The 25,656-nt window shown below is 39.7% G+C and overlaps 5 protein-coding genes across 9 annotated transcripts; 2 read left to right on the top strand and 3 right to left on the bottom strand.

The window, feature by feature from the left end:
* Window positions 1-702: 702 nt before the first annotated feature.
* LOC135938648 (arrestin domain-containing protein 17-like) lies at window positions 703-3,648 on the bottom strand. Of its 3 annotated transcripts, none has more exons than XM_065482455.1 (8): window positions 3,498-3,648; window positions 2,586-2,830; window positions 2,372-2,494; window positions 2,102-2,326; window positions 1,867-2,049; window positions 1,615-1,797; window positions 1,371-1,557; window positions 703-1,309 (listed from the first exon to the last, which is right to left on the bottom strand). In XM_065482455.1, the coding sequence occupies exons 3-8, from the start codon at window positions 2,411-2,413 to the stop codon at window positions 1,188-1,190; spliced, it is 942 nt and encodes a 313-aa protein (XP_065338527.1). In that variant the 5' UTR covers window positions 2,414-2,494; window positions 2,586-2,830; window positions 3,498-3,648; the 3' UTR covers window positions 703-1,187. The 3 variants fall into 3 exon arrangements, with proteins under 3 accessions (XP_065338527.1, XP_065338525.1, XP_065338526.1); XM_065482453.1 differs by having other exon boundaries at window positions 2,102-2,313; XM_065482454.1 differs by having other exon boundaries at window positions 2,102-2,313; window positions 2,586-2,824; window positions 3,498-3,613.
* Window positions 3,649-4,172: 524 nt separating this feature from the next.
* On the bottom strand, window positions 4,173-6,780 carry LOC135938645 (ribosome biogenesis protein WDR12 homolog). 2 transcript variants are annotated; one of them, XM_065482438.1, is made up of 8 exons: window positions 6,590-6,778; window positions 6,450-6,535; window positions 6,158-6,365; window positions 5,962-6,102; window positions 5,671-5,902; window positions 5,373-5,619; window positions 4,499-4,631; window positions 4,173-4,436 (listed from the first exon to the last, which is right to left on the bottom strand). In XM_065482438.1, exons 1-8 carry the CDS (start codon window positions 6,643-6,645, stop codon window positions 4,295-4,297), a joined length of 1,245 nt encoding a protein of 414 aa, XP_065338510.1. In that variant the 5' UTR covers window positions 6,646-6,778; the 3' UTR covers window positions 4,173-4,294. The 2 variants fall into 2 exon arrangements, with proteins under 2 accessions (XP_065338510.1, XP_065338509.1); XM_065482437.1 differs by having other exon boundaries at window positions 5,373-5,902; window positions 6,590-6,780.
* Window positions 6,781-7,070: 290 nt separating this feature from the next.
* LOC135938644 (proteasome activator complex subunit 4A-like) lies at window positions 7,071-16,652 on the top strand. Of its 2 annotated transcripts, none has more exons than XM_065482435.1 (31): window positions 7,071-7,470; window positions 7,557-7,697; window positions 7,843-7,956; window positions 8,015-8,059; window positions 8,120-8,333; window positions 8,391-8,582; window positions 8,637-8,785; window positions 8,841-9,047; window positions 9,837-10,113; window positions 10,164-10,475; window positions 10,526-10,663; window positions 10,725-10,940; window positions 11,001-11,158; window positions 11,208-11,297; window positions 11,359-11,539; window positions 11,598-11,858; window positions 11,914-12,042; window positions 12,093-12,284; window positions 12,700-12,887; window positions 12,942-13,071; window positions 13,129-13,397; window positions 13,449-13,644; window positions 13,695-13,952; window positions 14,354-14,442; window positions 14,500-14,631; window positions 14,686-14,954; window positions 15,009-15,214; window positions 15,598-15,708; window positions 15,769-15,888; window positions 15,945-16,148; window positions 16,206-16,652. In XM_065482435.1, the coding sequence occupies exons 1-31, from the start codon at window positions 7,247-7,249 to the stop codon at window positions 16,338-16,340; spliced, it is 5,547 nt and encodes a 1,848-aa protein (XP_065338507.1). In that variant the 5' UTR covers window positions 7,071-7,246; the 3' UTR covers window positions 16,341-16,652. The 2 variants fall into 2 exon arrangements, with proteins under 2 accessions (XP_065338507.1, XP_065338506.1); XM_065482434.1 differs by having other exon boundaries at window positions 7,557-7,700.
* A 92-nt stretch (window positions 16,653-16,744) lies between these two features.
* On the bottom strand, window positions 16,745-18,838 carry LOC135938646 (uncharacterized). Its single transcript, XM_065482439.1, has 6 exons — window positions 18,633-18,838; window positions 17,662-18,121; window positions 17,144-17,353; window positions 17,020-17,088; window positions 16,877-16,966; window positions 16,745-16,819 (listed from the first exon to the last, which is right to left on the bottom strand). Exons 1-6 carry the CDS (start codon window positions 18,836-18,838, stop codon window positions 16,760-16,762), a joined length of 1,095 nt encoding a protein of 364 aa, XP_065338511.1. The 3' UTR covers window positions 16,745-16,759.
* A 904-nt stretch (window positions 18,839-19,742) lies between these two features.
* On the top strand, window positions 19,743-24,594 carry LOC135940377 (SET domain-containing protein SmydA-8-like). The gene is made up of 6 exons (XM_065485230.1): window positions 19,743-19,820; window positions 19,986-20,206; window positions 21,084-21,430; window positions 22,033-22,320; window positions 23,121-23,481; window positions 24,142-24,594. Exons 2-6 carry the CDS (start codon window positions 20,060-20,062, stop codon window positions 24,541-24,543), a joined length of 1,545 nt encoding a protein of 514 aa, XP_065341302.1. The 5' UTR covers window positions 19,743-19,820; window positions 19,986-20,059; the 3' UTR covers window positions 24,544-24,594.
* Window positions 24,595-25,656: the final 1,062 nt, after the last annotated feature.

Here is a 25,656-nt window from a genome sequence, read left to right as displayed (position 1 = left end):
GACTAGCAGTTCCTTTCTGTGCGGTGTCATCCTGGCAAACAAAATCATCCAGGAATTCGCCTTTTAACTATAGATTAACGTTCAAACTTCGCGTACCCAAGCATAAATTCGGGCCGCAGGACAGAACTCCCCAGCAGGATTATTATATGACACCATACCAACCTTAAGTAATTCCCAAAGTTGGAAATGGAAGATTTCCAACTTACGTTAAGAGAATTCTCTTCTCAGAACAGTAAAATTTCGTGTGTATATGATATTGCTCATTTTCACTAAAACATATATTGACTCATTTGCGAATAATTTGGAATTCATTGAAATACAGATAGAAACAGACAACAGAGTATAAGAATTTAAATCGACTTTTCTTCAAAGTTAAATAAGAAACAAGCTCATTCGACTGATTTTTTCGTGAGAATATTCTTATTATATAAAACTCTTACAGGAGACTTGAGGAAAAACTTTACTAAGCAATTTTCTGAGTACAGGCTTCTGCTGAATTCCAAATTATATATAATTCTACTTACTTCACTTTTGTAAGAGTCATTCAGGTGAACCTTTAACTGCGTATTTTCATGCAATTTTATTTGAGTGGCGTGCTGTATTTGTCGTATTTATTATTATTTAAAATTTAGTTTCAAATTATCTTTATTATGGTTCGGCAGGACTATTTTGTCCCATAATTTAAAGAAATATTAATAACAATTTTAATCCAACATTCAATTTATTTTCACGCATAATTCAATTTTTTCTATAATTTTTCATGGGGCTACTTTTTTTCTTTTATATCTAAGCCCATTTTGCGTGTTCATCATTCATTTAAAGTTTGTTTGTCATTTAGTTTAGTTTACAACGTTTATCAGACGGATGTATATAATATAGTACCAGCAGTAAATCTTGGTGTGCATGATTAAATATCAACATTTCATTAATTTTAAATATATATGAGGAAATACATAAACCTCAATATATTTGTCACAATAGTGGCAGAAAGGCAGAAGCGTAAGCCGTTTGTCAATAATTGCATATTCTATAGAAATATAAAATAAAAGGCTTACAATAATAAGCATGTATATGTTCTAAATATGGATTTTAAAACAGCTCCGCTGCACATTGAACAAGTATTATAGTTAATATCAAAATATTTCTCATGACAACAAGTTGGAAACAGAGACAATAAGCACTCGAGTTTAAAAAGCATTGTAAACAGGATACATGGGCGCGAAGTTTTTGTGTCCACCAATATACTGGTTGTCTCCTGCCTCGGCAACATTGCCAGTTCCAAAAACCGATTCTTCGTAAGTTGGTGGCGCTGAGAAGAACATGAAATCAGTTTTTATTGCCATTATAATTATAAAATGATTTGCACTCACGCAGGTCTGGATAAGTTGGGGGTTCCTCAAAGGATGGAGCAGACGGAATTGCATTCCAGCCAGTAATAGATGGATTGTGCGCGCTTTGTGCGTACTGGGTGAAATTTTGCTGAAGAGGAATTGTGCCAACCACAATTGGAACGCTCGCAACAAAGTTGCGGGTGAAACAAGGTGTCTTGAACTTTGCCTGGAGATTGACATTTTTTATTATATAATTAAATTTGATGTATTTTCGAGCACCCACTTCCAAGAAATAATCCAAATCAATGATCAGACAATGCTTTAGGTTGGACGGTGGAATAGAGGGAACTTTTAAAGCTCCTCGCTCAAAGGTTCGACACTCTCCTGATGCGACAGGTTCAAGAAATTTTTTGGCGATGGTCTTCATTTGAATTCTCTCTTTACCGCCGGCTTTGAAAACCACGCGCTGAAATTTGAGAACATATTATTGTCATTCTGTGTATTAATTATTGATATTCTGAAAAAGCTGCAAAACCTTTCTGAGCTTCAGTGAAATTGAATTGATGGAAACTCTGGAGTTGTTTTCGACCTCCAATGCGGGCCAGAGTGTGTCTCCTGGAACAGCAACGCGAGTGGGAAGCGAAATAACAACATCAAGATTTCCTGAGGTGCAGCACAGGCAGCAAAATGTCTTTGACCCTCGTTGCCTGATCGGTTCCTGTAAAAAATTGTTTTAGTGAGCGAATTTCAAACTTGTTTAAGTCCCTGACAGTTGCTCTTGCCACTTGATTCAAATCGAGGGGGCTGATCACGGTAAAAGCTGCAATTGTTTCGTGGTCGAACTTCCACGGTCTGTCAATCACGCCTCTCACGGTGTAGCGGATGTGACCAAAGTCGCCCTCAAAGGACGAAGGCAAATCATCGGGCAGATCATAGCTGAAGGGAAAGATGTGTTCTCCAGGGGTAAGAGTCTGTTCATTTCCTAATTCAAACCACTATAAATAGGCACGATTATACTTAAATTCACCATAAATTTCTACCTGTTTCAAGAGCAACGGACTTGATCGCAAAATATGTTTCATTGCTTCTATAGTGTCTAGTTTGTTTATTGTGAGTCTCTGACCAGTGCACCGATGCCTCACCTTTGATTTTGATGTAGATTCCTGTGTGCGATAATCAGGCGTATTATTTATAAAATTCGTTTAAACAAAAAAAGCCACAAGAACATTGAAAAACAAATGTGAAAAATTGTACCTCTTATATTTTTGGTCGCATTGCAGCGAACGACCAGTTTGCCACTCACATTTTGGCCTGAGTAGAAAACCCCATGTGCATTTTCAAAGATGATAATGAACTCCTCCAGCCCCATAACAATTAAAGCTTCGTCTTTAAGGCCAGGAAATAGCGACGAGTGAGATCTTGTTAAATTTTAAAGCCAAAATTATTAAGTACTGCTACCGCGAGGTCACCCGAATAATGCGTCTGAGATGTGTCTGAAACTTACACAAAATTAAATTTTAGATATATATATTTTCGGGAAGAGTGTATCTCAAGTGGTATTTTTATTTACTGATTTCAGATTTAATTAGACCAGGCATAAATCTAATTAAAGTTTGATTCAATGAGGAGACAAATTAAAATACATAATTCAAGCAGTTTTAAAATTTTTGTGGAGATTATGTTATATCATTTAAAAAATGAATTAATATATCTAGATAATCCTTTAATTATTTTGACATCGAATTTTTGTTAACTTTTCAGGAAAGAAATCTGAACATTTTCATGGTGGAGCGTTCTGTATGAATTAAGGGTATTATATCATTTTATGCGTCTTGATACTCTTGATGCAAAGCATTATGAGCGATTTGTCCTTGAGAGCCGCGGCCTTCACTTTATTTGGGGTTTCAGTTTAACTGCATATTTGGGCACTCATTTTGTTTCGTTAATTTTATTGATGGATGAATCAATCAAAAATACAATATACAGCAAAGTCAATGTGAAATGAATTTGCACGAGTCCTTAATTTAAGCCGTAAAAATATTCAGATTTGGCAAGAGATTAGATTGCTCGATCCATAATAAGGGGCTCTCCCCTTGTCTGAGTGTCCCGGGGCCACAATGTCACACATAACACAAAATCACATAATAATTGAATTGAGGTCTATACCTATTTATAGTAGGACAGTTTATCCTATCAGACAAGTCTGACCGCGTCTACTACTATGCTTAGTATGCTTCGAGTATTCGCATTCGGTATTTTTCGACCCGCCCTATGTGTGCTGTTTGTTTGCGTGTCTGATACGTTTTCAAGGCCAGGCGAAAGTGGGAGCGGCTCTGCCAAAAATTCGAGCTTAGCCCGCGTGCAGCGGAAGACCGGAAGAGTGAGCTCAAAAATTGACACTTAAAAATTAGGTGGAGAGCTTCAATTTCGACGAAATTAAAACGCAAAGATAGTACATATACCATGAAAAATGTTAGAAAAATAATCTTTTTATCAATTAGCAAATAATATGTGAATACACCATGTCATAATATTAACACTTTTATTTCCAACACACCAGTGCGTAAGGAGAATAGTGGCTAATAATTTGAAAACTTAAGATTGTTTTAATAAATTTAAAGCGCAGCCGTCAGCTTTAGTTAGTTGCTGTCGTTATTTTTTTAATACTTGACAACAAAGTTAATTTTTTCTAAATATTATTTCTTTTCAACCCTAAAACTAAAGATATTAATTATCCTATTTCACGTTTGAACGTGTTCGGCTTCATATTCTGGAACTTAAAATAAATGGTTCTTAATTTCCTTGAAAATTAATTCAATCAAGTAAAAATCCTTTTACAGATCATATTTAATATTTTATTCAGAACGGGAGACCAAATTACAACTTAATTTTCATACCTCTCATGTCAGTCATAATTTTTTGTTTGCAAATGATTGCCAATATCTTTTAAGTGAATTACGCCTCTAAGCAGCAAACGCAATCTTTGATTTGAAGACCCGCAACGAACTGTCGGCGCCTCCAGAGATGATGTATTCTGGATTGCTCCAGTCGCAGCAGAGAACCTTGTCCTGGTGGCCTGACAAATCGAACAGAGGGGCCTTTGGACTGCAAAGCAAAAATATTCCGTTTAAATATCAACAGACAAAAGACGAATGAGTGGAACTAACCTTCTAGTGTCCCAAAGCTTGACCTGCTTGTCATAAGAGCCAGAAATGAAGTGATACTCCAAATTACTCGACCACCTAACAGTCTGGACCCACTCGGTGTGAGAAGTGAATGTGCACTTCACAAGAGCTCCCTCTGCAAGAATAAATTTGATACCAAAAAGCGTATAGTAACATAAATTTGATGTATTTTAAAAATCAGTAAATTATTGATTGCAGTTGCAAAATTCTATTTTGTATTTTAGACTGGATTAATTAGATTATCAACTGCACAATAAATTAGTTTTATGATCCAAAATTGACAATTAATTCCAAATTTCTGATATCTTAGCATTTTCTAGCTTTAACTTATTGGATTGGAAAATCAATCTCTAGACAAAACCAGAAAATTTTCAAATTGTTTTACAGTCAGCATCGATAAAATTAAAAAAATCGGTGCAAAAATAAGAGAATAACAATCCAAATTAATGCGAAACTTATTATTTCTTTTTCACAACTTAAAAAACATCAAATTTTAACAGCTTACAGAGTATTTTTTTAGTTTCTGGTTCTACTATTAATTAAAAACAAATACTTAAGAGCATTTTGCATGTTTCTAATAATGTCAAAATGACCAACCAATCGTTAAACATTGACAGGGAACTAAATTTATCCTAAATTGTATTTTTCAGTCGACTTTAAAATTTGGGCAGTTTTCTTTTATAAAATAAAAGCAAATTGCTTAAATCATTGAATCAGTGTACATGATTCTCAAGTCATGTAGGCCTTCACAAATTCAATTATTTCACTATAAACTAAATCGTCAAATCCCTTTATAAAAATATACCCATCTGAATTAATTTTCTAAACTTAACCATGATCTCAACGTCTGTTTTACCTGTTGATCGGGGGTCGTAAAGTCTAACGTGTCTGTCTGCAGAGGCGGTGAGGGCAGTTCTGGTCAGGGGCGACCAATGAAGATCAAAGAAGCTCTTGTTGCCCACAATCTCACTCTTTATCCCTCCCAACTCAGCGTCCCAAACCTTGATGGTGTGGTCCCAAGAGGCACTGATCATTTCACCGTCCTCCGACCACTGAACTGCGGACACCGCCTCTTTGTGGCCTTCGAAGTTCATCAGAGATGACTGTAAAATTACATATAAATAATTTTCATACGCATAAAAGTTTGTTGCAACCTTTGTGTCAAACTTGCTCTTTTTCGGCGATGATTCTCCGTCGGTTAAGCCGTCTATTGTAGACCACAGTTTAATGACCTTGTCCCAGCCGGCAGTAGCGATGTACGTGTGAGTGGGGTCGACGGCGAGACACTCTAGTCCTCTTTCGTGTCCCCGCAAAACGTGCACACATTCCACAGAGTTGGAGGTTTGATTCCATTGCCAAATCATGGCAGTTTGATCCTGAGAGGCGCTGAAATAAATAAATGACTTTTTGAAAAATCCTTGCGCGATTTTGGAATTTCTACGCACCTCACAAACGAGCAGATTTCGCCACCAATGTCAACCCAAGAAACTTGCTTCACAGCTCCAGTGTGGCCTGGAATTGTAAGCAAGTGTTCTCCTTTCCGATTCCACAGGTGCAATGTGCTGTCGTAGCTTCCAGACAAAATCCTGCCAAGCAATAATTTGTTATAAAATTTTAAATATCAACTAGAAACGTTCACACCATTTTCCACATGACTGTGCTGCAGACACCCAGTCATCGTGTTCAAGACAATCAGTTGGTTCAGGCGCAGGAAATCTTTCGACATACTCGATGAGAACGACCTCTTCCGTGGAGACTTGTCTCTCAGACAAATGGTCAACCAATGGTGTCCGCAGGAGCTCTCCATGCACCAGAAAATCGAATTCGACGGAACCACCACTTACTGTCTCTGTAATGATGAGGAAATTAAATGTGTTAAAAAAGTCATCAATAATGGATGTTTATAGTAATAATTGTTAAATATGTTTAATACCTTTTAAGAGCTCGTTGACAAGAGTATTCAACTCTGCACAAACAATTTCAGAAGGGACCGAGTATGGGATGTCAGGCACGGCATATCTGCAAAATTTTCAAAATTAACAATGTCACGTGTATGACAGATTAATTTCGTACATTGATTGTTTTGTGACGAGTTTTATTTGAAGCTGGGCACCACTACTTTCAGCCATCTTTTCTTATCGTCTGCAGTCAGACGAATAAAAAACCAAAAATTCTACGTGTGAAGTCAAATTGTTATAATTCGGCTTCAAAGCAGGTCTGCACGTGTAGCTTCCTATTCCTAATCCTTGATGTTTTCTTTCCAGTTGTTTACAACACGGGGGCGTAGCATTAAATCAGGTTAACCAACGCTTTCATTATCCGAGTTTTTTATTAGCTTATTATTTCCGTGCCTTAGTAAACAAAAACTTTTCCAGAACATTATATTTTATTACGTAACAAAACATTAGAAAATAAAACCTGTTAAATTTTTGACGGAATAGATCAAAGTTTTGTTTTAGGTAGGGTGACAAATAATATTTTGTCGCTTTGGTTGCTTCGTCGCAGAATTAGCTGCTGGAACAAGGTAAAAATCCAGAACCTCTGATCAGTTGGCAGCAGTGTTCAATGTGGTACGTAGCCTGAGGAGCAAAATAGCAAGTTGTTATTTTCTGTGTTTTCCGAAATCATAATGACGACGCATTGATTACTGGCAAAGCAATTAGCAAAGTGGTCAATTCATCGTGCTAAAAACAAGTGCGAGGGATTTGGACCGTTACACGCCGCACAGACATGGACGAATCACTGTCCGAGGATGACAGCTCTCTGGACCGATACGAAGATCTGGGCTTCAGGCCCCAGAAGGTCCTCGAGTACAACACACTTTTGCCGTACAGTGACAAACTGGACAATGAGTCCAACCATATCCTGGCCACCATCAAAGCCAATCTTGGAAGGGCTGTCATGCTGCGGGAGATTTGTCCCGGCTGTAGAGTCTGGACGGCAAGATTAGTGAAGTATGTATCATAGTGCCGAAGTTCATATTTGCTGTCATACAATAGTTTTTGTGGAATGTGTAAAATAATTATAACGAATTCTTTAGATATTGCAGGCTGTACGGTCTGAAGTTTACAAAAGAAGACCACATCGCATTTGTAAAGATGCTTTATGAGCTGGTGACATTGCCTAAACTGGAACCCTACCTCGTCAATAAGTTTGCCGCTTGCCTGCTGGAACTCATCAGGTAGTAAGTAGCACCTTCATTCATTGAATATTTAGTTGTTTCGTCATCTACTCTGAAAATTTTGTTGTTACATGATAGTGCAAATTTTCATTTCATTACGCAATACATAACTGCGCGGTATGCCTCTAACTATTCATTTTTGTAGTAAAAAGTACCTTAACTACAAGGAATTGACTTTGCACTGGAGACCCCTTTATGAAGTGCGCAAAAGGATCATTGAAGATTCGCACGCTGAGCTCGGAATGTACAGATATTTCACGTAATATTCCCTTCACTTTAAGATGGTTTTTTTTAATTAATTTAAATCCTGTTAACAGTGACCTGGATAGCACTTTGAATGCATTGATCAGAGAAGCCTCATAGTGAGTATTTGTGCGGCTAACATTTTAAAATATAAATAATAATCGGATACTTATTTTCAGCTACTTTCCTCCATCAACCACGCAGGAAGTATTGGATTTGTTCCGTCCCCGTTTGTGCCCGTTCGATAGCTCAACCGCCAGAGGTATGGAGGGCCTGAATTTGTTTCTGCCAACAATGCCTCGTGACGACATGGAAGTGCAGGGCTTCCACCTTTGGTTGGATGAGTTGACGCACTTTTGGGAAGTGTGCAACAATGCGACCAATTTTGAATCAGTCAGTATTTGCCAAAAATTATAATTTCAATTCAACCAACAACCCATGGGGGAGTAGGAACTGATGTGGCTGCTTTCGCGAGTGGCGAGACTGAACATTGGTCACATTGACTGGGAGCCGCACATGGCCTTGATGTTCACCAGATTCCTCAGGTCGCTGAACCTGCCAGTTCTGTACAAGAAAATGCATCCAGGCAGAATACACAAACTGGACACCTCTGCAATCTGCCAGTGGATGGTCTCCACTATGGTAACTGTGGATATTTTGCAACGCGTGATATAGCTAATGTTTTGGTCAATTCAGGGCGGAAATTGTAGCACGTACAAATACCTAGAGAAGTTTGTGAAAACTTTAGAGACGTATTTGCAGCCAGCAAACTACGGCCGCTGGGTCTTGAAGCTCAGAGAACTGATAAAGCGCCTTATTTCGTGCTTCATGAGTCGGCTGTACAGGTACTGCTTTAGGAAATAAATATTTGCTTGGCATGCTCAACTGTTGTCATTGCAGGGAGAGGGTGAGGAGGCGCCGATGGGAGCCGCAGATCCCTGAAAGCCATTTGCTAACTGAAGAGGACGTGACCAAATTTGTCGAAATTATGCAGCCCATCACAATGCAGGCCATGTATTCAAAAGCAGGCTGCTTGGACATGGTTCAGCCGCTGCAAATCCTTGCTACTCTGAGGCCTAACCTTGTTGTTCCAACAGTGATTGAAAAGTAAGTTGGTGTGTTAATATTTTCTTTGCTGGAAGAGTCCGTTTTTTTCGATTTTTTCTACGAATTGCTTTTCAGAGCAGATTTCTGGATCATTATTAATCAGTTTTCAGAACCGGAGCCCTTTTTCCACATAATTGAAACGTATTAGAGCGTGGAACAAACCCTTCTGGTTTTTTTTTTTCGTATTATAGCATTTTTTGTGTTGGTCTTGGTTTTTTTAAATAATCCACTTAATCCTACTCTCGCATTCAAGTGAATAATGCGTAGCAAATTCAATATACATATTATGGTATATGCTCATTTCTCGGACACTGAAAAATTATCCATTTGTAGCCTTAACACGAGCATTTTTGTGGCTGTGCTTCGCTTTGAGACTTATAATGCCAAATTTAGTAGAAAATAGCCTTTGATTGATTTGTATCATTAAATGTGTAATTGTAATGCATAGAAATGAATAGAAATAGTACTATTTTTCAAATTAATTTTGAAATACTACGCCATTTTTATAGCTCTGTTAATAGTTCAAGTTGCCGAATTGACACTTTTCTGCCATTAAACTTGGTATAGCAACACATCATGACAGGCCTTTAAATTCCTATAGGAACGATGCTACTTGTCTAAGCATAGAACATAATTTGTTCTGTGTTAGATTTCTTTGAGTATATGCATGTTAAAGCCAAAACTAATTTTGCCTGATTTAAAAAGACTATGCTGATGTCTTATAAAATAAAATCTCGACATAAGTATTGCTATATTGTTCTTCTTTTTATTTTATTTTCCATTTTGCAGGATGTACTTGAACCTGGACTCAATCACTGAGCCGCACAAACTGACCACTGCAATGATGTGTGTGGTGGCTGTGGGTCGACCCATGCTGGAGCAGACCAGCGATTACAAAGACGGCAGAAGTCACGTTTTGCCTTTGTTGATGTCCGTGTTGCCAGGAATCGACCCCAACGACTCCTTCAAGTGCTTCATAACTTTCCAGTTTATCTCCACCTTCTCAACTATGGTGCCTCTCGTAGACTCGTCAAGGGCTTACGAGCACTTTAAGGACCTGACTGAGGTGCTTATTAAAAATGCTGTCATTTATTGGAAATGAAAATCTTATTTCAGGAGGAGGAACTTCTTTGTGCTGCCTCGTCTGGCTTTGAAGACTTTGTGCTTCAGTTCATCGACAGATGTCTGAGTCTCATTGAAAGCAGCTCTATCGACCAGTCTCGCATAGAGCAAGAGTCAGACAAGTGGGAGAGCGAGACCCTGACGGAGAGTGCCATCCTGTCAACTGTGATTGCCGTGCTCACGCAGACTTCGCCCTCTATCTTCCAGCAAGCACTGCGAAAAGTGTACCAGTTCGTCATCAGCCGAATTTTGGAAACCACTGTCGCTGGTATCCTGCTCGCTGTCCTCTGCCAGGCGTTCGCGATGGTCTCGATTAATTCAAAAATTTTGCACTTCCCCTAATACAATATTATCAGGTCAACGCTGAAGACACTCTCAAGTTGCTGGTGCCCTATCTTTGCAGCGAAATCATGCAAGGAACAGAGTCGGAAGAGGTCATCAAAGAGCCGCACCTGAATAATGAGTTGCTCTACCAGCTGCAAATCCTTGCAGAGGTACGTTTTAACCCTCATCGTAATCACATTCCGTTATTTTAATTTTAAACCACGTGTATAGGTTGTTTGCTGTGATGGGTCTTACTTGGTGCCGCACATGCCTCAACTAACCCAAGTTTTGGATCGAACGCTTCACCTGGTCAGCAAAGAGGGGCAGCACTCCTCTGGTCGACTGCTGAGCCACATTCTCGATTCGATGGTCAATATGAAGCCAACAGACTACAGAAGCGTCAACTACAAGTTCTCTGAGCCAATCAAAGATCACCTTCCAATCAGGGTTAACATTTAACGGACTCTTGTGATGACGTGATTCTAATTTTGTATTATATTTTTCAAGGACTGGGCGAAACCAGTAAGCATATTTGACATGACGGTGAGCTGGCACATTCCTTCGGCTGAAGAAATCAGGTGCGTCCAGGAACTCATCAACCGATTTTTGCCTCCAGAGCTGGAAAAAATTGGCAAGTTTGTGGATGGATCTCTCAGTCTCTCTAGGTATGCTTCCAATTTAAAATAACTGACAGGTTCACAAACTTAATATCAGGGATGAACTTCAAAGTTCTTTGAACTTATTGATGTCGATCCTTGCTGGCAGACCTTTGCTGCCCGTTTGGAAGGAGGAGCCGATCAACGTGTAAATATTTATCTGATTTTATTTTATTTTCTTGAATTTGCTTTCTTTATTAATCTTTAAGGAAGGAGAGTGCTGTTGATTTGAAGGCATTTACCTACACAACTGGTTGTGACGGAGTAGAAATTACTATGCCTGATGGAAGCAATGTGAGGCAGCAAGTGGCCAAAGTAATGGTCCAACTGCAAAGCAAGCTGTTGGAATCTCACGAGGACGACACCCGCTCTTTCTTCCTTCTCATCAGCGTGAGTTGATTTTTCCAAGTCTTAAAATTTTGTTCCTAAAATTCCGCGTACTGTTCAGATTTACGAGTTGCTTCTATGCAACCAAGGTGCTTCTAAATCTGACTTCATGCATCACTGGAAAAACTACTCTTTCATAAAGCAACTGCTTGACAACAAGCTGGCTAGCGGCTCCAAGAGACAGCTGCGTAGAATGGTGATTGACCGGGCGGTTCTGCAACAAAAGCAGCGTCTCAGCGAGGCCAGCGCCTCGGTTGTGACGGAAACGCATCGGCAAATTCTGCTGGCCCTCTTACAGTTGGCAACCAGCCAGTATAGTGAAGTGCGTTGCACTGAATGTTTTGCCGGCAAATAAATTAAACTATGACAACTCCTAGGTCAGAGGAAAAGCTCAAGGCTCTTTGTCAATGTCCCTTGAGCTGTTCAGCTTCTCTTACCGACTGCTGATGCCAAAAATTACTGAATACCTCAAACTCGACTCCAACAAATGTCACGATCAATTCAAGGTTTGCTCTTTATTGGTCAAATTAAACGAGTTGATCTAACTAAGTTTTAGGGAGCACTTTATGTATTGCTTGGCCCAAAGCAAAACCCACTGATTTCTAAGCACAACTGGGAGGTGCTGTCAGATTTGTGGTTCGCCCTGGTGACAGCAAAGCCGTCTGAGAAGAATTCTGTGATCCGCCTAATGGAGAAGCTAGTTGAAAGTGTTCACAAACATTTCCCCACCATCACCATTCAACTTGAGGTATTTTCAGTGCAACCTGAGTGAAGAAATCTTTTAAATGCAGCTAAAAGAAAGACAATACAATAGCAAAATTCCATCTTTTCTGTGAGTTTCGCTGCTTTGAAACGAAAAATTTTTATGGTGGTAACGCGGCTGAAAATATCGGTCCAGTGCTTGTTGTATTTGGCTTTGAAGGTAACTAAAATCGCCATAGCTAGAATTTTTGCAATGTTATAATTTTAAACAAATAGCTCAACCACAAATATATTTAAAACGCAGAAAATTTAAATTGCTAGGACAGAAATTGTCTCACACATTTTTGTGCTGCTCCATTGGCTCCTTGGGCCTCATTAGCTTAACAAAATCCAAACTAGAGGAATTTTGCTCACATATTCTTCAAAATTTCTAAAGAATCTTTCTATATATGACCATCCAGGTTCCACACAAGTGTTCTGAGACTGGCAGAGCCCTTTGGGATTCGGTGCCCCTTCCAAATCAGCCTGTTCCCTCGGAAGCCGAACTTGAGCAAGGAAAGTTGGCGCTGGAGCAACTGTGCAAAGCCAAGGAGGAAAAGTACACCAGTCTAGTCAACAAATTGCTAGACGCCATCGAATCTGGAAATTTGTAAGAAATGTTTGACACTGTTTATTGTGGTGTTGAATTCAATTGGATTTTCAGGCACTGGCGATACAATGACATGGCTGTCAGTTTTCTAAGAGATTTGGTTCACCCAGACGTCCCTTTCCCGTCACGAGCGGTCAAGTTCTTCCTGAAAACGCTGATTCACGATACAATTCATCTCAGAAAGGTAAACCAGATCTAATTTGCTGTCTGAACTGCTGCAAATTTTGGTTTGTTTTTACAGCTGGCCATCGCAAGCATAGTGTTTATTCTACAGCAGCAGAAAAAAGACCATGTCAAAGTTGAAGTTGACCCACATTCTTATTCAAAAGACAAAGGCCTATCAATTGTGGAGAGTGACGAGGAAGAGAGGCAAATTTGCGTCAAACCAGGTGACAGAGAAGACAACAGTTGGCTCCAGTATGATTACCAAAGCAGACCATTGACCCAGGAGCAGTGGGAAAAGACAAGATACCAACACAGGACATACCTGGGCTACTACTGCTGGCCAAAGTGAGCGTAGTTACTGCCCGTGAGGATATTTCTAATCAGATGTTATTTCAGGAAAGTGGAGGTTTATGCTCCATACAGCAAGCAACCTTGCTTGGACAGAACTGAAGAAGAAATGGAGGAAGCAGAAATTGACGTGTTTAAGTTTTTCAACACCCAGGCCAATATTGACAAATTCATTGAGTATTTATCTCTGGAGGAAAAGAAGGGCAGGGACAAATTCAACAGCAAGAGATACATTCTATTTAAGGTGCCAGTCAGTAGTCAACCAAGTTGTTTTTCTAACATTAATTTTTGCAGAATTTGTTCCGCAATTATGGCGATGCTCACTTAAAACTGTTTCTACCTCATCTCAAACGATTGGTTGTGGACAAAAACGAGAGTAGTCAGAGGTGTGCATCGGAAATCATTGCTGGCATCATCAAGGGCTCCAAACATTGGCCTTATGACAAGATAGAGCCTTTGTGGAAGGAGCTGAGCCCGATTATCAGGAGTGCCTTGTCTAGCATGACCGTGGAGACTGTCGGAGATTGGGGCATTTGCTTTGCAACAGCAGCTGTAAGTTAGCGTATAATTTTTGCCCTGTATAACTTTCATGGAATTATACCTTATTTGCCTTTATATTTTGTGCAAAGTTGCAAGAATAATTTTTATTTAAATTAAATGCAGCTTCCTCGGTGTGTAACAAGCTGTTTATTTTTCCGTATTTCTACGGAAATGTCTTGCAGCCCTAATTTATGAGCAGGCTAAATTAGTTACTCGGGACATATCTGAAGAAATAGGGGAAAAAAACAAATCACTACACATCAAGAGAGCTGCATTAAACTCTGCAGAAAAATTATGACAACCTTGCGTTCTTCTGACTTTTTAGGCATCTATCGGCAGTAAAAAAATTAAAATTAGCATCCAGAATAGACTTATGTAAATAACGCTGCGATGTGTTATCTTTTCTCTTGTAGGAAAGTCGCGATCCAAACCGCCAGCATTGGCTGTTGGAGGTTCTGATGGAGGAACCACTGAGAGAAGAAGCTGCTTTCAAAGACTGCGGGTATGAAAAAATCCGATCAGCTTCACTGATTCTACGGTTGATTCGCTGTAATTTCAGGAGGCTGTATGCGCTGCAAGGTGCCTTGAACCAACACGAGTGGCGCATTCCCGAACTTCTGCACCGGTTGCTAGCCTACATTAAACCCTTCCTCACGCACCCATTCCAGAATGTGAGAGAACGGCTGGGAAGGTGAGAATTTCGTTCTTGAATGGCATTAATTTTCATTTAAACATCGCCCTGCAGTGTGTTGACCAACATTTTTAACTTGGACGTAATCCTTTGCAAGCAAAACTCTACAAAATCGCCACACATTGATGAGTTTGTCGAGGAGGTTCTCCCTCGCCTACAGATTTTGTGTGCGAATGGACCCAAAGACATTGAGGGCAAAATGGAGGTTGACCCTCCAGGCAGTCCTGGCGAATTGAGCACAACAACGAACCTGATGGCCAATGTTGAACTCTCTGTGGAGAACAAAGGACCCAGAGACCTGGCCCTGAGACTCCTGAAGACTGGTGAGCTTTTCAACCGATTTTACCATTGGCAGAACTTGACGCTTTCTTTTTTAGTGTGCCAGTGGTCTTCTGGTTGCATTCTGCGCTCTTGTTTTGGGGTTAAACCAGCGTTTTACAAGTTCTTCCCTATCGTGTGTTTGATGGAGAGTTACGAAGGAGATGACGAGATTAGCAAATGCTGCACAACCTTCTTGGCCTACTTGGCTTTTTCGCTCACCCCTGCCGACGTCATTCCCACAGCTCTGGCGACCATCAGATCTGTAAGTTACTAATCCACTCTTTAGTTCAGGACAAAGCTTGATATTGCAAGCTTGGCAGGGAGTGAAGTGATGAATATTGAAAATGTATTTTAAAATTAATCTTATTTAATGTTCTGAGATCTTTGTTCTGTCAATAATTTTAAATTAATCAATTTTAGTGCAAGCAAAATACTGAAATATGTCGCTAGACATTGTAGGAATGAATCATATCACGTTTTTAATTTGGCTACCAAGCTATGAACTGGCATTAATTTTGATTTTTAAGCAATACCTTAGAAGATAAAAACTCGCTAAAACCGTTGAATAAATATTTTTCACTTGATTATCATTAAAACATATACAAATTCAAAGTTTTTGCTACTAACTGACAATTAAATTTCTAGACTCTAAAACTGGGTTCTTGGAAAGCAAGGATGACGTGCTTGGACTTTTTACAAGTTCTCGTCTTCCACAACATGCCAAATTTCTTGAGCAATGACGCTTGGGTCAAAGAGGTAAGCTGTCGATTTCACTCTTAATCTGAACCTCCAAAATATAATTATTTCGTGCGTCAGGTGTCATCCCTTGTGTTGACCCTGATGAAAGACGAGAGGTTGGAAGTGAGAGAGAAGGCTGCTCAAGTTCTGGGTGGCCTGTTGCACTGTGATTTCATTTCTTCTACCGACGAACTACTTGTAAGTTGCGATTAAATTGCGCGCGGACAAACTGTTACTCACTCGCCTGATTGCAGAGACAATTTGCCAAACAATCAAAAACCAAACTGAAGAGAAGCAGCGCGTCGGACAACATTTACGTCGAGTCTGTGATCAAGCGACACTGTGGAGTGCTAGGCCTGTGCGCGTTCATCGACGCCTACCCTTATGAAGTTCCCGACTTCATTCCTGACGTCTTTTCGGCCCTCGGCGACCACCTGAACGACCCCCCGCCAATTTCGGTTGGGACTCATTTTCTCAATGTTTTAATTTAACTGTCGACAACATGTTCTTTGTAGACGACCATCCGCAAGTCACTTGGAAATTTCAAGAGAACTCACTTGGACAACTGGCAGAATCACAAACTCAAGTTCTCGGAAGATCAGCTTTGTCTGTTATCTGATCTTCTCATACCACCCACTTATTACGCCTAGTTAATATTTGTAAAGTTTTGACATCGCATAGTTTGAAGATATGCGCAAAGTGGTTGTGGAAGCCGTTCTAAGATTTTTAAAGCAAAATTCACTCTTAGCTAAACTTTGTTTTTATGGGGGGTTTGGCAAGTCGTGCACATGTTCCAACAAAATAACACTTTTGGGTCGTTTCCGTGCAAGTGTGAAATGAATTATTCTCGTGTTTATTTATCCAACTACTTGTTGCTATCATCGGTTTATGCTGTTACTTATGACGCGTATTATTGTAACAAAACCTATTCAATCAATAAAATATGATTTTTACGGAACGAATTTAAACGTGCTTGTTATATTTATTAATATTCAGCCAGTGTTGCGTCAAATATTTATTTTTTTTAAAAAAAGTGGTTCCAATTACGTATATCTTTAAATTTATTTGACTACAATGAGTTTTGAAACTGCACCATAATGACAAAATAAGTTGTTACTGCGCCAAGCATCTATATACAATGAAACTCATTTAATCAAGTTACAAAAACAAACTCTACGATACACACCTCTAATAGCATTGCATTGTCCATTCGCAGTACTCCTGTGGCGCGAAATTCATGCGAACGGTGACTCAATTGCTGCAAGAATTGCATGACCTGGAAAATGAAAGCCCTTTTACAAAATAGATCGATCAAAATATTAACCAAACCTCTCGCCTTCTTTCGCATTTTAAAGGAAAATGGAGCAGCTTGCAGAGAACTACCCCGGTTCTTTTCGCCTGTACCAACAAGCTGTTTTAATCGAAGAGCACGATGCAAATTCTAAAATCACACCTCTTGAAGGGATTCACCGCAGAGCCACGTCAAATTAACCGTCCTGTAAATAGCGTAGAGCAGCCATGAGTTGGAAACCGCAGCCTGCTTCACAACTATCTCCCAGTTGGGTAGGTTTTGGAACATGCCGATGATTGAAAAGTACAATCCGAACGTTACGGAGCAAAACAGGTAGAGTACGTTGCTCAAAATAAAAAGCCCATAGTGATCCTGGAAATATTAAGATCATTAACTCACTTAAAATTAAATGGATATACTCTACAATATAGGTTGAAAAAGGTGACTGACTAAAAAAAGGACAATTAAATGGACACAAAAATTTTTTATAAAAATTTATTTTACATAAATGTAAATGGAAGGCTAATAAATTTTTAAAAACAAAATAATATCACAAGCTCTCGTACGCTTTTCTGAACAAAAGATGAAACTCTATAGCAAAAATTCACAGGCCTAAAATTTCATATTTTATTTGAATCTATTTGATAGTTAGAAATAACTTTTTAATTTAATTTCTCAACCTGAAAATGGGACAAACAGTCGGAGAGGTTGTCATGGACCTTCCTCAATGTGTTCACGTTCGCTCCGTTTGCAGAGAGACGCGTGTTCAGTAAAAGAAACGTCTGCTTGAAAGAGTCGCAGATGCACACTACCTGCGCCTCGACCAGAGCGATAGCCACCGAGGACCAGAGGCGGCCGATCAGGTCGAGGAGGAGGAAGTAGTCGGGCCAGAGGAACGGCTCGTAGACGAACAGGAAGTTCATGAAGGCGAACGAGCCGACTGACTTGACCCAGACCCTGCGCCGCAGGCCGCGGTAGCCGGGGCTCTGATCAAAACTTAGAAGGCCCGCCTGCTTCTGCATACCTCGCAGAATCAGGTGCACCCTCTCAGGATTGATCAAGGTGGTGTAAGGGATCGCCATTCCGGCAACGAAATTCGCTGATAGGATTAACACGTTGGTCAGGTTCAGCGTCGATTCTCTGAAAAAGATATTTCGAACAATGCAGAAATTTCTCCTTTTTTAAATTTGGATTATTTTGATACACAAAATTAAATATTTTATCAAGCGCTTCCTAGATAGCCCCTGCAAAAATAGAGGTAGGCTTCTCGCTTCACATCCACGTCACACCGATTGCCTACATTTTTAAAATCACGATGGTCACGTTTATAGCCTGCTAAAATGATGTTTAATTTAAAAAACTGGTGAATTATTTTAGCCAATAAAAAAGAGCAAAATCAAGGAAAACGCTTTCCTAAAGTAAAATATATTGCATTTCGTCAACTGAACAAATTTGTTTGCAAATCAAACAGAATTTAACTTTCCAAATTCTCATTTATTTTATCTTCTATATTCTCGGAAACTCTCAATCCCGTTTCTGGCAATAGATTTAATTGCATGCATAGTTAAATTGGAAAGTTCAATTAAAATATAGAAGAAAGATAAAAGAAAATTGAAATAAGAGCGTTAATTAGAAGCATAATTATATAAACCTCTTGTCGTGATCCCTCCAAGACTGCAGGAAAAACTTTGAAAATCTGTACATGGCGTAGAACAAGGAAGCTGACAGCGCTGAGAGGACACACAAGTTAAATTTGCTCCTGACAGTGCCCTTGGAGGCAGGAAACGCGCCGGTCAAAGCACTTAGTGCAAAAACGGGCTGGAGGGCCAGCCCGAAGTTGCCTATTTCCAGGGGCATTGTGTGCGTCATGGTGAGAACTGAAGAGGGGCCTTGATTACCGCCGGGGCCGACGCGGCCAAACTTTTGTCGCTGCTATGCAAAGCAGGTGTGCGGGCTCAATTTTTGAATGAAGTGAACAATCAAATGAATGAAAAATTCATGACCATTTTACCGTTGTGTGGGTGCGTGAAAAGAGGCTTCATCAACAAAGCCGTGCCACAATTGTTCAGTTTATCAGAGGAAAATTTCTTGCCCTGCAACTAAAAACACCTTAATAAAATTTGCATCTGTAATTTTGTAGATTCGTGAGAAATTTTGTTGAAAGCTGTTGTGTTCGCAGGAAAATGACAGGGTTTTGCAGACTCGATCCGTTGCATTTTTTGGGGGGTGCTAAAAATGAAGTAGAACACAGTCGATCGTTTTTAAATGGCGGAGATTCAGTTCAATCTATATTTATTTTTGTCCATTGAAATACAATTATATTTACACAAAAATCCCTAAATCAAAATAGCTCAAACACAAACAATTCATTTTGTGGCACAAGTTGCATTCTGCGGGTTAAGAATAATTGCTGATCCGCGGCTTGAGTATTTAAATTAGCCGATTTTCTGTACAAAAAACGAGCATTTTTTAATATGTTTGCCTTTTTGCTCGAAATTCTGTTAAAAAAGCATTAGATTTTGTAACTATAGCCATTTATAAATTTAATTAAAAATATTTCAATAACCGCGCTGGGTTAAGAAGCAGTCTTTTGTATGGGATGCTTTCTCTGAGGGAAATAATCTCTTTTTTGATGATTTTTAACATTCTAAATTGAATACCTAAGGCTGTCGATAGAGCGCAGATGTGTACGCGGGTGTCTTTAAACACACATTTCGCTGAGAGCACGCCGCTATGCCTCGAGCCAACTTTTGTTCTAATTTTAGAAGGCATGCTTCCTCAGTGAAGCACACGAAGATTCTAAAATCAACACGATACGAGAGACTTTTAAATTTTCACCGTAAGTTTCAACTTTTTTCAAAGAACACTGTTAACAAGCGTCGAATTTAATGGATTGAGAGTAACTTTTAAAATTGCTGCTTTTTAACTTTGGAACTGCTTTAGGATCGGAAACTAAATCAACTTCTAGAAAGACCGAGAATGATTTAAGTTCGATTGATTGCAGACTTAACACCGGTATATAAGAGCGTGCAAGGAAAGCAGATTGCAATTATTTGACGAGCAGCTGAAGGCGCGGATATGCCGGAGTTAGGTCCATGTGCCGTGTGTACGATTCCAGCGGAGAACCGCTGCGCCGGATGCAAAACAACACTCTACTGCAGCAAAGAGCATCAAAAACAGGACTGGAAGACGCACAAATTTTTGTGCAAACCTCCCCTTTACAAGGTATGCCAAATTTTTGGATCCCCTTGATGAATTTGATTTAAATAAAAAATTATAAATTTCCTCTAACAATTTAAAATTGATATTCCTATTTTTATTTAAAGATTTATATTCGTTCGATTTTTTCTTCATAGCCATTCTCTTCGCTCGCTCAATAAGAACATTAAACCAGACCGCCATTCCATCGCCAAGTAGTTTTTTCACAACCGTTGTCTTGGGATTAAACATTTTTTAGAGAGAGAATAAGAAGTCTAGTTTATTTTCCCACATTGGTTATGATATTTAATATTTAAGCCAAGTTGAATTATTTGTTCTGTTTGTTTTTGCGTTGCTTTCGTGGGCCTTGGAGAGTTGTAAAATTATAAAATAGCTCATTGTCAGCTCTACAGGGATTAATATTTTAATTATGTTTTGATTGACAGGGATAATTTGAATTTAAACTCCTGTAATTGAAATATTATGCACACGTACAATCTCAAAGCTTCAATGTTTTCTTTTCGTTAGAATAAGAAAATTGTGTTATTAAGATTAACTATTAAAATTAAAACCAAAGATGTATTCGAAAATCTTGATTTCAAAAGCTATATTTTGCTCCAGGTATAGGTAAACTGATTTCCCTCCAACAATAAATGTATCTTTTTTAATGTAAGAAAAGATGGGGGGAAATAAACATATATTTATTTGATCTGAAACACAAATGAAAACTCAAACCATTAATTAAACCTATTGTGAGATCGTTTTCCCCTCCAATTTTCCCAGCTGTAATTCAAAAGTATCCCTCCTGCGTAAAAATCATGACTCGTCAAAAATTGCGGAGCAATTAAGCGGCACGTGCCCCTGTGTAATTCACCCTTGCTGAAGGAGACACGTGTTTATGTAGGAGGGCAGCAGTCCGGAGCTTGGCCGCTACCTGGTGGCGGCACGTGACATCGAAGTGGGCCAGACCATAATCACCGAGACGCCCATCATCATCGGGCCGAAGCAGGTGACGCCACCGGTGTGCCTGGGCTGCTTGAAGCCCGGCCCCAAGGCCCGTTGCCAGCTGTGCAAGTGGCCGCTGTGCGACGAGGAGTGCCCCGGCTGGGACACGAACCACGCCATTGAGTGTGCAGCCCTCGTCAGGGCCGAGAAGCCGCTCACCTTCTCGGACCTGCAAAAGCCGCACGCTGCCTATGAGGCCATCACACTCTTGCGGCTGGTGCTAATGCAGAAAAAGAGCCCAAAAAAGTAATGGTTAAAAAATGGCCTCAATATTTTCTATGATTTCAAAAGAATTAGAAAGATGGAATAGTTATCATTTTAAATTAAAACCGCAGCCTCTAAGGAAGTAGTTTTATGATGACAAAATATAGTTCATTTTTCTATAGAGCTCTATCAACAGGAAAATTACATTTTATCTAAGTTGAAAATTTTAACGACAAAATGTTTTTTCACGCCTAAAAAATGGTTACAATACAAACGAATATATCACAGTGAATTAAATTAAATTAGAGTATGATTGCTTCCAAATTTATCCTAAAACTAAGATTAGATCTAAGTTACATCAGGATTTTTTTTATTAAAAATGGAGTTTGAGAAATATATCTTAAATATCATTCCAACTTTTATTTCCTTGTGCGCTTATTAAATTTAATACAAATTTTACGATGAATCTAAAACAAGAGCAGATCATCTTGGTAACAAGATATTTTTACCATTTCCAAACCAGAATCAGCTATCAAAGAGATCAAATTTCAGAGCAAAATACTGCAAAAGAAAAATGCATAAAACGAATTTCGCCTCTTCTTGGTAGGAGAAATATTTTAATTCCGAATTTTCCCTCTCTTCAGATGGAAACTGATCCAGGAAATGGAGGCGAACGAGAAGAAACGTGAGCCGTCGGCCGAGGAGAAGAAGATCGTGCAATTCCTGCTTACGTACGTGGGCTTGTCGAAGTGGGGCCCGACGTGGGACACGAGCGAAAAGACGCTGCATCGACTAGCCGGCGTTCTGCAGGTGAACGCCCTGGATGTGAGATTGCCGCACGGCGGCGAGGTGATGGCACTCTTCCCGACCACCTCGCTGATCGAGCACTCGTGCATCCCCAACATCAGAATCGTCTTCGACCCTATGTGCCGGTAACTCCAGCTGGAATTTCCAAACCGTTTTTTTCCTGTTTAGTTAAACTTGGGTGCTTTCCGGCTTTCTCAGATACATTTTCATGGCTTTGATTATTCTTGGGATTTGTAAAAAACGAAAGTTTTCGGAGCGAATTATAATCATAACGTTGGTTTTCTTTTATGCGGCTTCTTCCTAAAGTATTGAATTTCTGACTCCCACTTCTTTGAATAAGCAGTGATTCAGATCGACCTTTCCAATAATTAATTACATAATTTTTTAGTTATTATGTACGCTATCCTTAAGGGCTGCAAAATTTTGACGACCAGCTATTTTTTCTGAGCTTTCAATCGTCACGGGACAGTAAAATCATACAATTCATGCCTTTAAAACCACACTTAAAATCGTCTAAAGAAGAAAAGGCCATCCAAAATCGTTTAAAAACAGTATAAATCAGTAAAGAGGAGGAAAAGTAACGTTTCGCATCAGAAAAAAGTTTTTCGTAGTAATTTTGCAGTTTGGGAGTCAATTGAAAATCATTATTTTCCTTTTTAGCTAATATCTGTTCAGTTCAATTCTCCCTAACAAAATGACATCTTTATCAAAATATCGACAAACACTTTTTATTATTTTTTGGGTGGCTGATTTTATATAATTGATAAAATGGAGGGTTTGGCTAAACTAAAAAAAGATATAAATCAGCTCAGAATCCGCCTAAAACTGTCCATTTTGCACCAAAAACCAGTTAACTATTTTGAAAAAAACGTCAAAAATTCACAGCCCTAAAGTTGCATTGCAATTTTTTTTCTTTGTAATTAAGCATGACGGTGAGTGCGAGCAAGGACATCAAAGAGGGCGAGCATCTGCAGACGATGTACACGCACGCCCTGTGGGCCACCTTCCAGCGGCGGGAGCACCTGTTCTCAAACAAGCAGTTCTGGTGTAAGTGCCCGCGCTGCAGCGACCCCACCGAGCTGGGCACCATGTTCGGCGCGATGCGGTGCGTGGCGCCCGACTGCGGGGGCTTCCTGCTGCCCACGGCGCCCCTCGAGGCGGGCGCCGACTGGGCGTGCACCAAGTGCGTCGGCCGACTCAGCGAGAAGCAGATCGCCGACCTCACGGGCCACCTCGGCCAAATCGTCGACGAGGCACTCGCACAGCCCACGGAGAGCAGCCTCAAGGTAAATAATCAAAATAATTCGTGGGGGAAAGTTTTGCCTAAAATATTTTTGCTGTATTTTCCTTCAAGGCAAGCAAGAGAAACATGAAATTTTGTTAATAAAGAAGCAGCTTCCATGCTGATTTTTAGAAAGCTATGTTAAAAAAGAACACATATTTGAATTTTTTTTTTTTTGCTCGAAGTACATTTAGAAGTACATTTAGACTTAATTAACGGCAGCGACTCCTCATAAAAAATGGGATTAGAACAAGTCATTAATTAAATTTAAAACATATCAAAGGTGCACAATTGATTCATTTCATAAATTTTTTATTTTATGTAACTCAAAATAAAAAAGGATCCGACGTTTCGCACGAAGTGTCGAATTCATTTCTGTGCAAGATATAAGGTAACTTATAGCTCCAATTTTGCTGTTATATTAATTACACACTTTAAAAATATCAGCTGCCTTAGAAATTTTAATTTTTTAATGGGTCATATTTTTTTAAATGTAGCTAAACACTGCAAGTTTTTTCATTTACACGTAAATTGCTTGTTAAAATTTATTAATTTGTCCCCAATTTTGGTTGCTTTTGAATTTCTTCTGACCGTTTCAATTTTAATTGTAATTTAGTTAAAGATAGGTGAAATGATCCAAATTAATTTTAATTTTAATTTTCAGGACCTGCTGGAAAAGCTGAACGCAGTCACGCACGAGAACCACTTCCGGCAGTACGCAGTGAAGCACTCTCTGATCCAGTTGATGGCCAAGAACGTACCGACCAAGGACGAGCTGGACGAAAAGCAGCAACTGTGCGAGCACCTGCTCAAGGTCACGCAGACCCTGGACCCTGGCGGCGCCCGGCTCGCCGTCTATGAGGCCGTCATTTGCTACGAGTTGCACAACGTGCTGGTCGCTAGGGCGCAGAAGGAGAATGATGACTCTCTCCTGGCCAGGGCCAAAGTCCTGCTGCTCAGGGTAGTCTACCTGCTCAGGTTCGACGAGCATCTGCCGGAGGGGCAGCTTGCAACCGTGGCCACCAAGAAAATCAACGAGATTGAGGCGAAAATCGGCAAATCGTGAAAGTTAATTTGTTTTTATTGAAATAAATGAACCACCTGTTTTTAAATTGCATGGGAATGTTTTATTTCAAAAGAAATAAGTGCCTGCTACTAATAGGACATTTCACTAATATTCTTTCAAAACTTAATGCAAGAAAGTTAAATACGAGATTTAGTTTGAACTGGAAGTATTTTTAATTTACATTTCTAGCTGTGATTCTTACTCACTAAGCAAAATGTTGGGTTTCTTTATTGAAAATTCGTTGCTATTCATTTTGAAATGATTTTTACCTTTGTTCATTATTTTACTTTACCTTGGTTAAAATAAGACTTTCTTGGATTTTCATGATTGGAAACATTTTATATTTTTGACGAAGGCAATATTATTGCGCCATAGGAAGCAATTGAGAAATAAAAATATTTGCAACTTTAATTTAAAGACTGGAAGCAGTTTGTTTTATTTGACACTTTTCCTAAATTAAATTTAATTGTTTTGCATCATTAGAATTTTAGGTAGGAGTGCAAGTAACAGAAATAATTTTCCTTCAATAATTGCAACGACAGGCGAACCCACACTAAAATCGATTCCGCTTGAAAGGAGAGCAAAAAGTTCGGCCTTTCTTACAGTCTGCCACTGTGATCACACACTTGGAAGTGGTCACTTTTGCAGCGTGCGACCAGCGGTGCTCGATCAAATATTTACGCAGGGCAAGTGTGCGTTCTGCCGCAGACACGCGTATGTGTGTACAAGCTAGAGGGAAGGAAGGGCAGTGCACAATTAAAATTGATTCGCGGCAGCCGCATGAATAGTAATGAGAGCGAGCGGCGGCGTGATTGAGCAATTTGCCACCCATCAATCGAATACATAATTCACGCGCGTGGCTTTTTGACCAGCGGCCGAGGCGGCACACTTGAGCCGCGGGCAAACAAACTATTATGCCGCGCCGGCAGATCAATACGTCACCTTTTTGACGCTCTGATTTCATTTATGCACACCGGCGATTATTTGTCTGTTTGGTGATCGGACAGGTGCAGCCCCCTCCATGCCGCCCCCGGGTGACCAAAGCATCATCGTCGCCTCCAAGGGCGGACAAGTCAGTCTCTCTTCTTCGCTCTGTCCGCCTGCACCGACAAC

Source organism: Cloeon dipterum, chromosome 3, assembly GCF_949628265.1.
Source record: "Cloeon dipterum chromosome 3, ieCloDipt1.1, whole genome shotgun sequence".
Lineage (NCBI taxonomy): Eukaryota > Metazoa > Arthropoda > Insecta > Ephemeroptera > Baetidae > Cloeon > Cloeon dipterum.
This window is presented reverse-complemented; position numbering and strand designations above follow the sequence as displayed.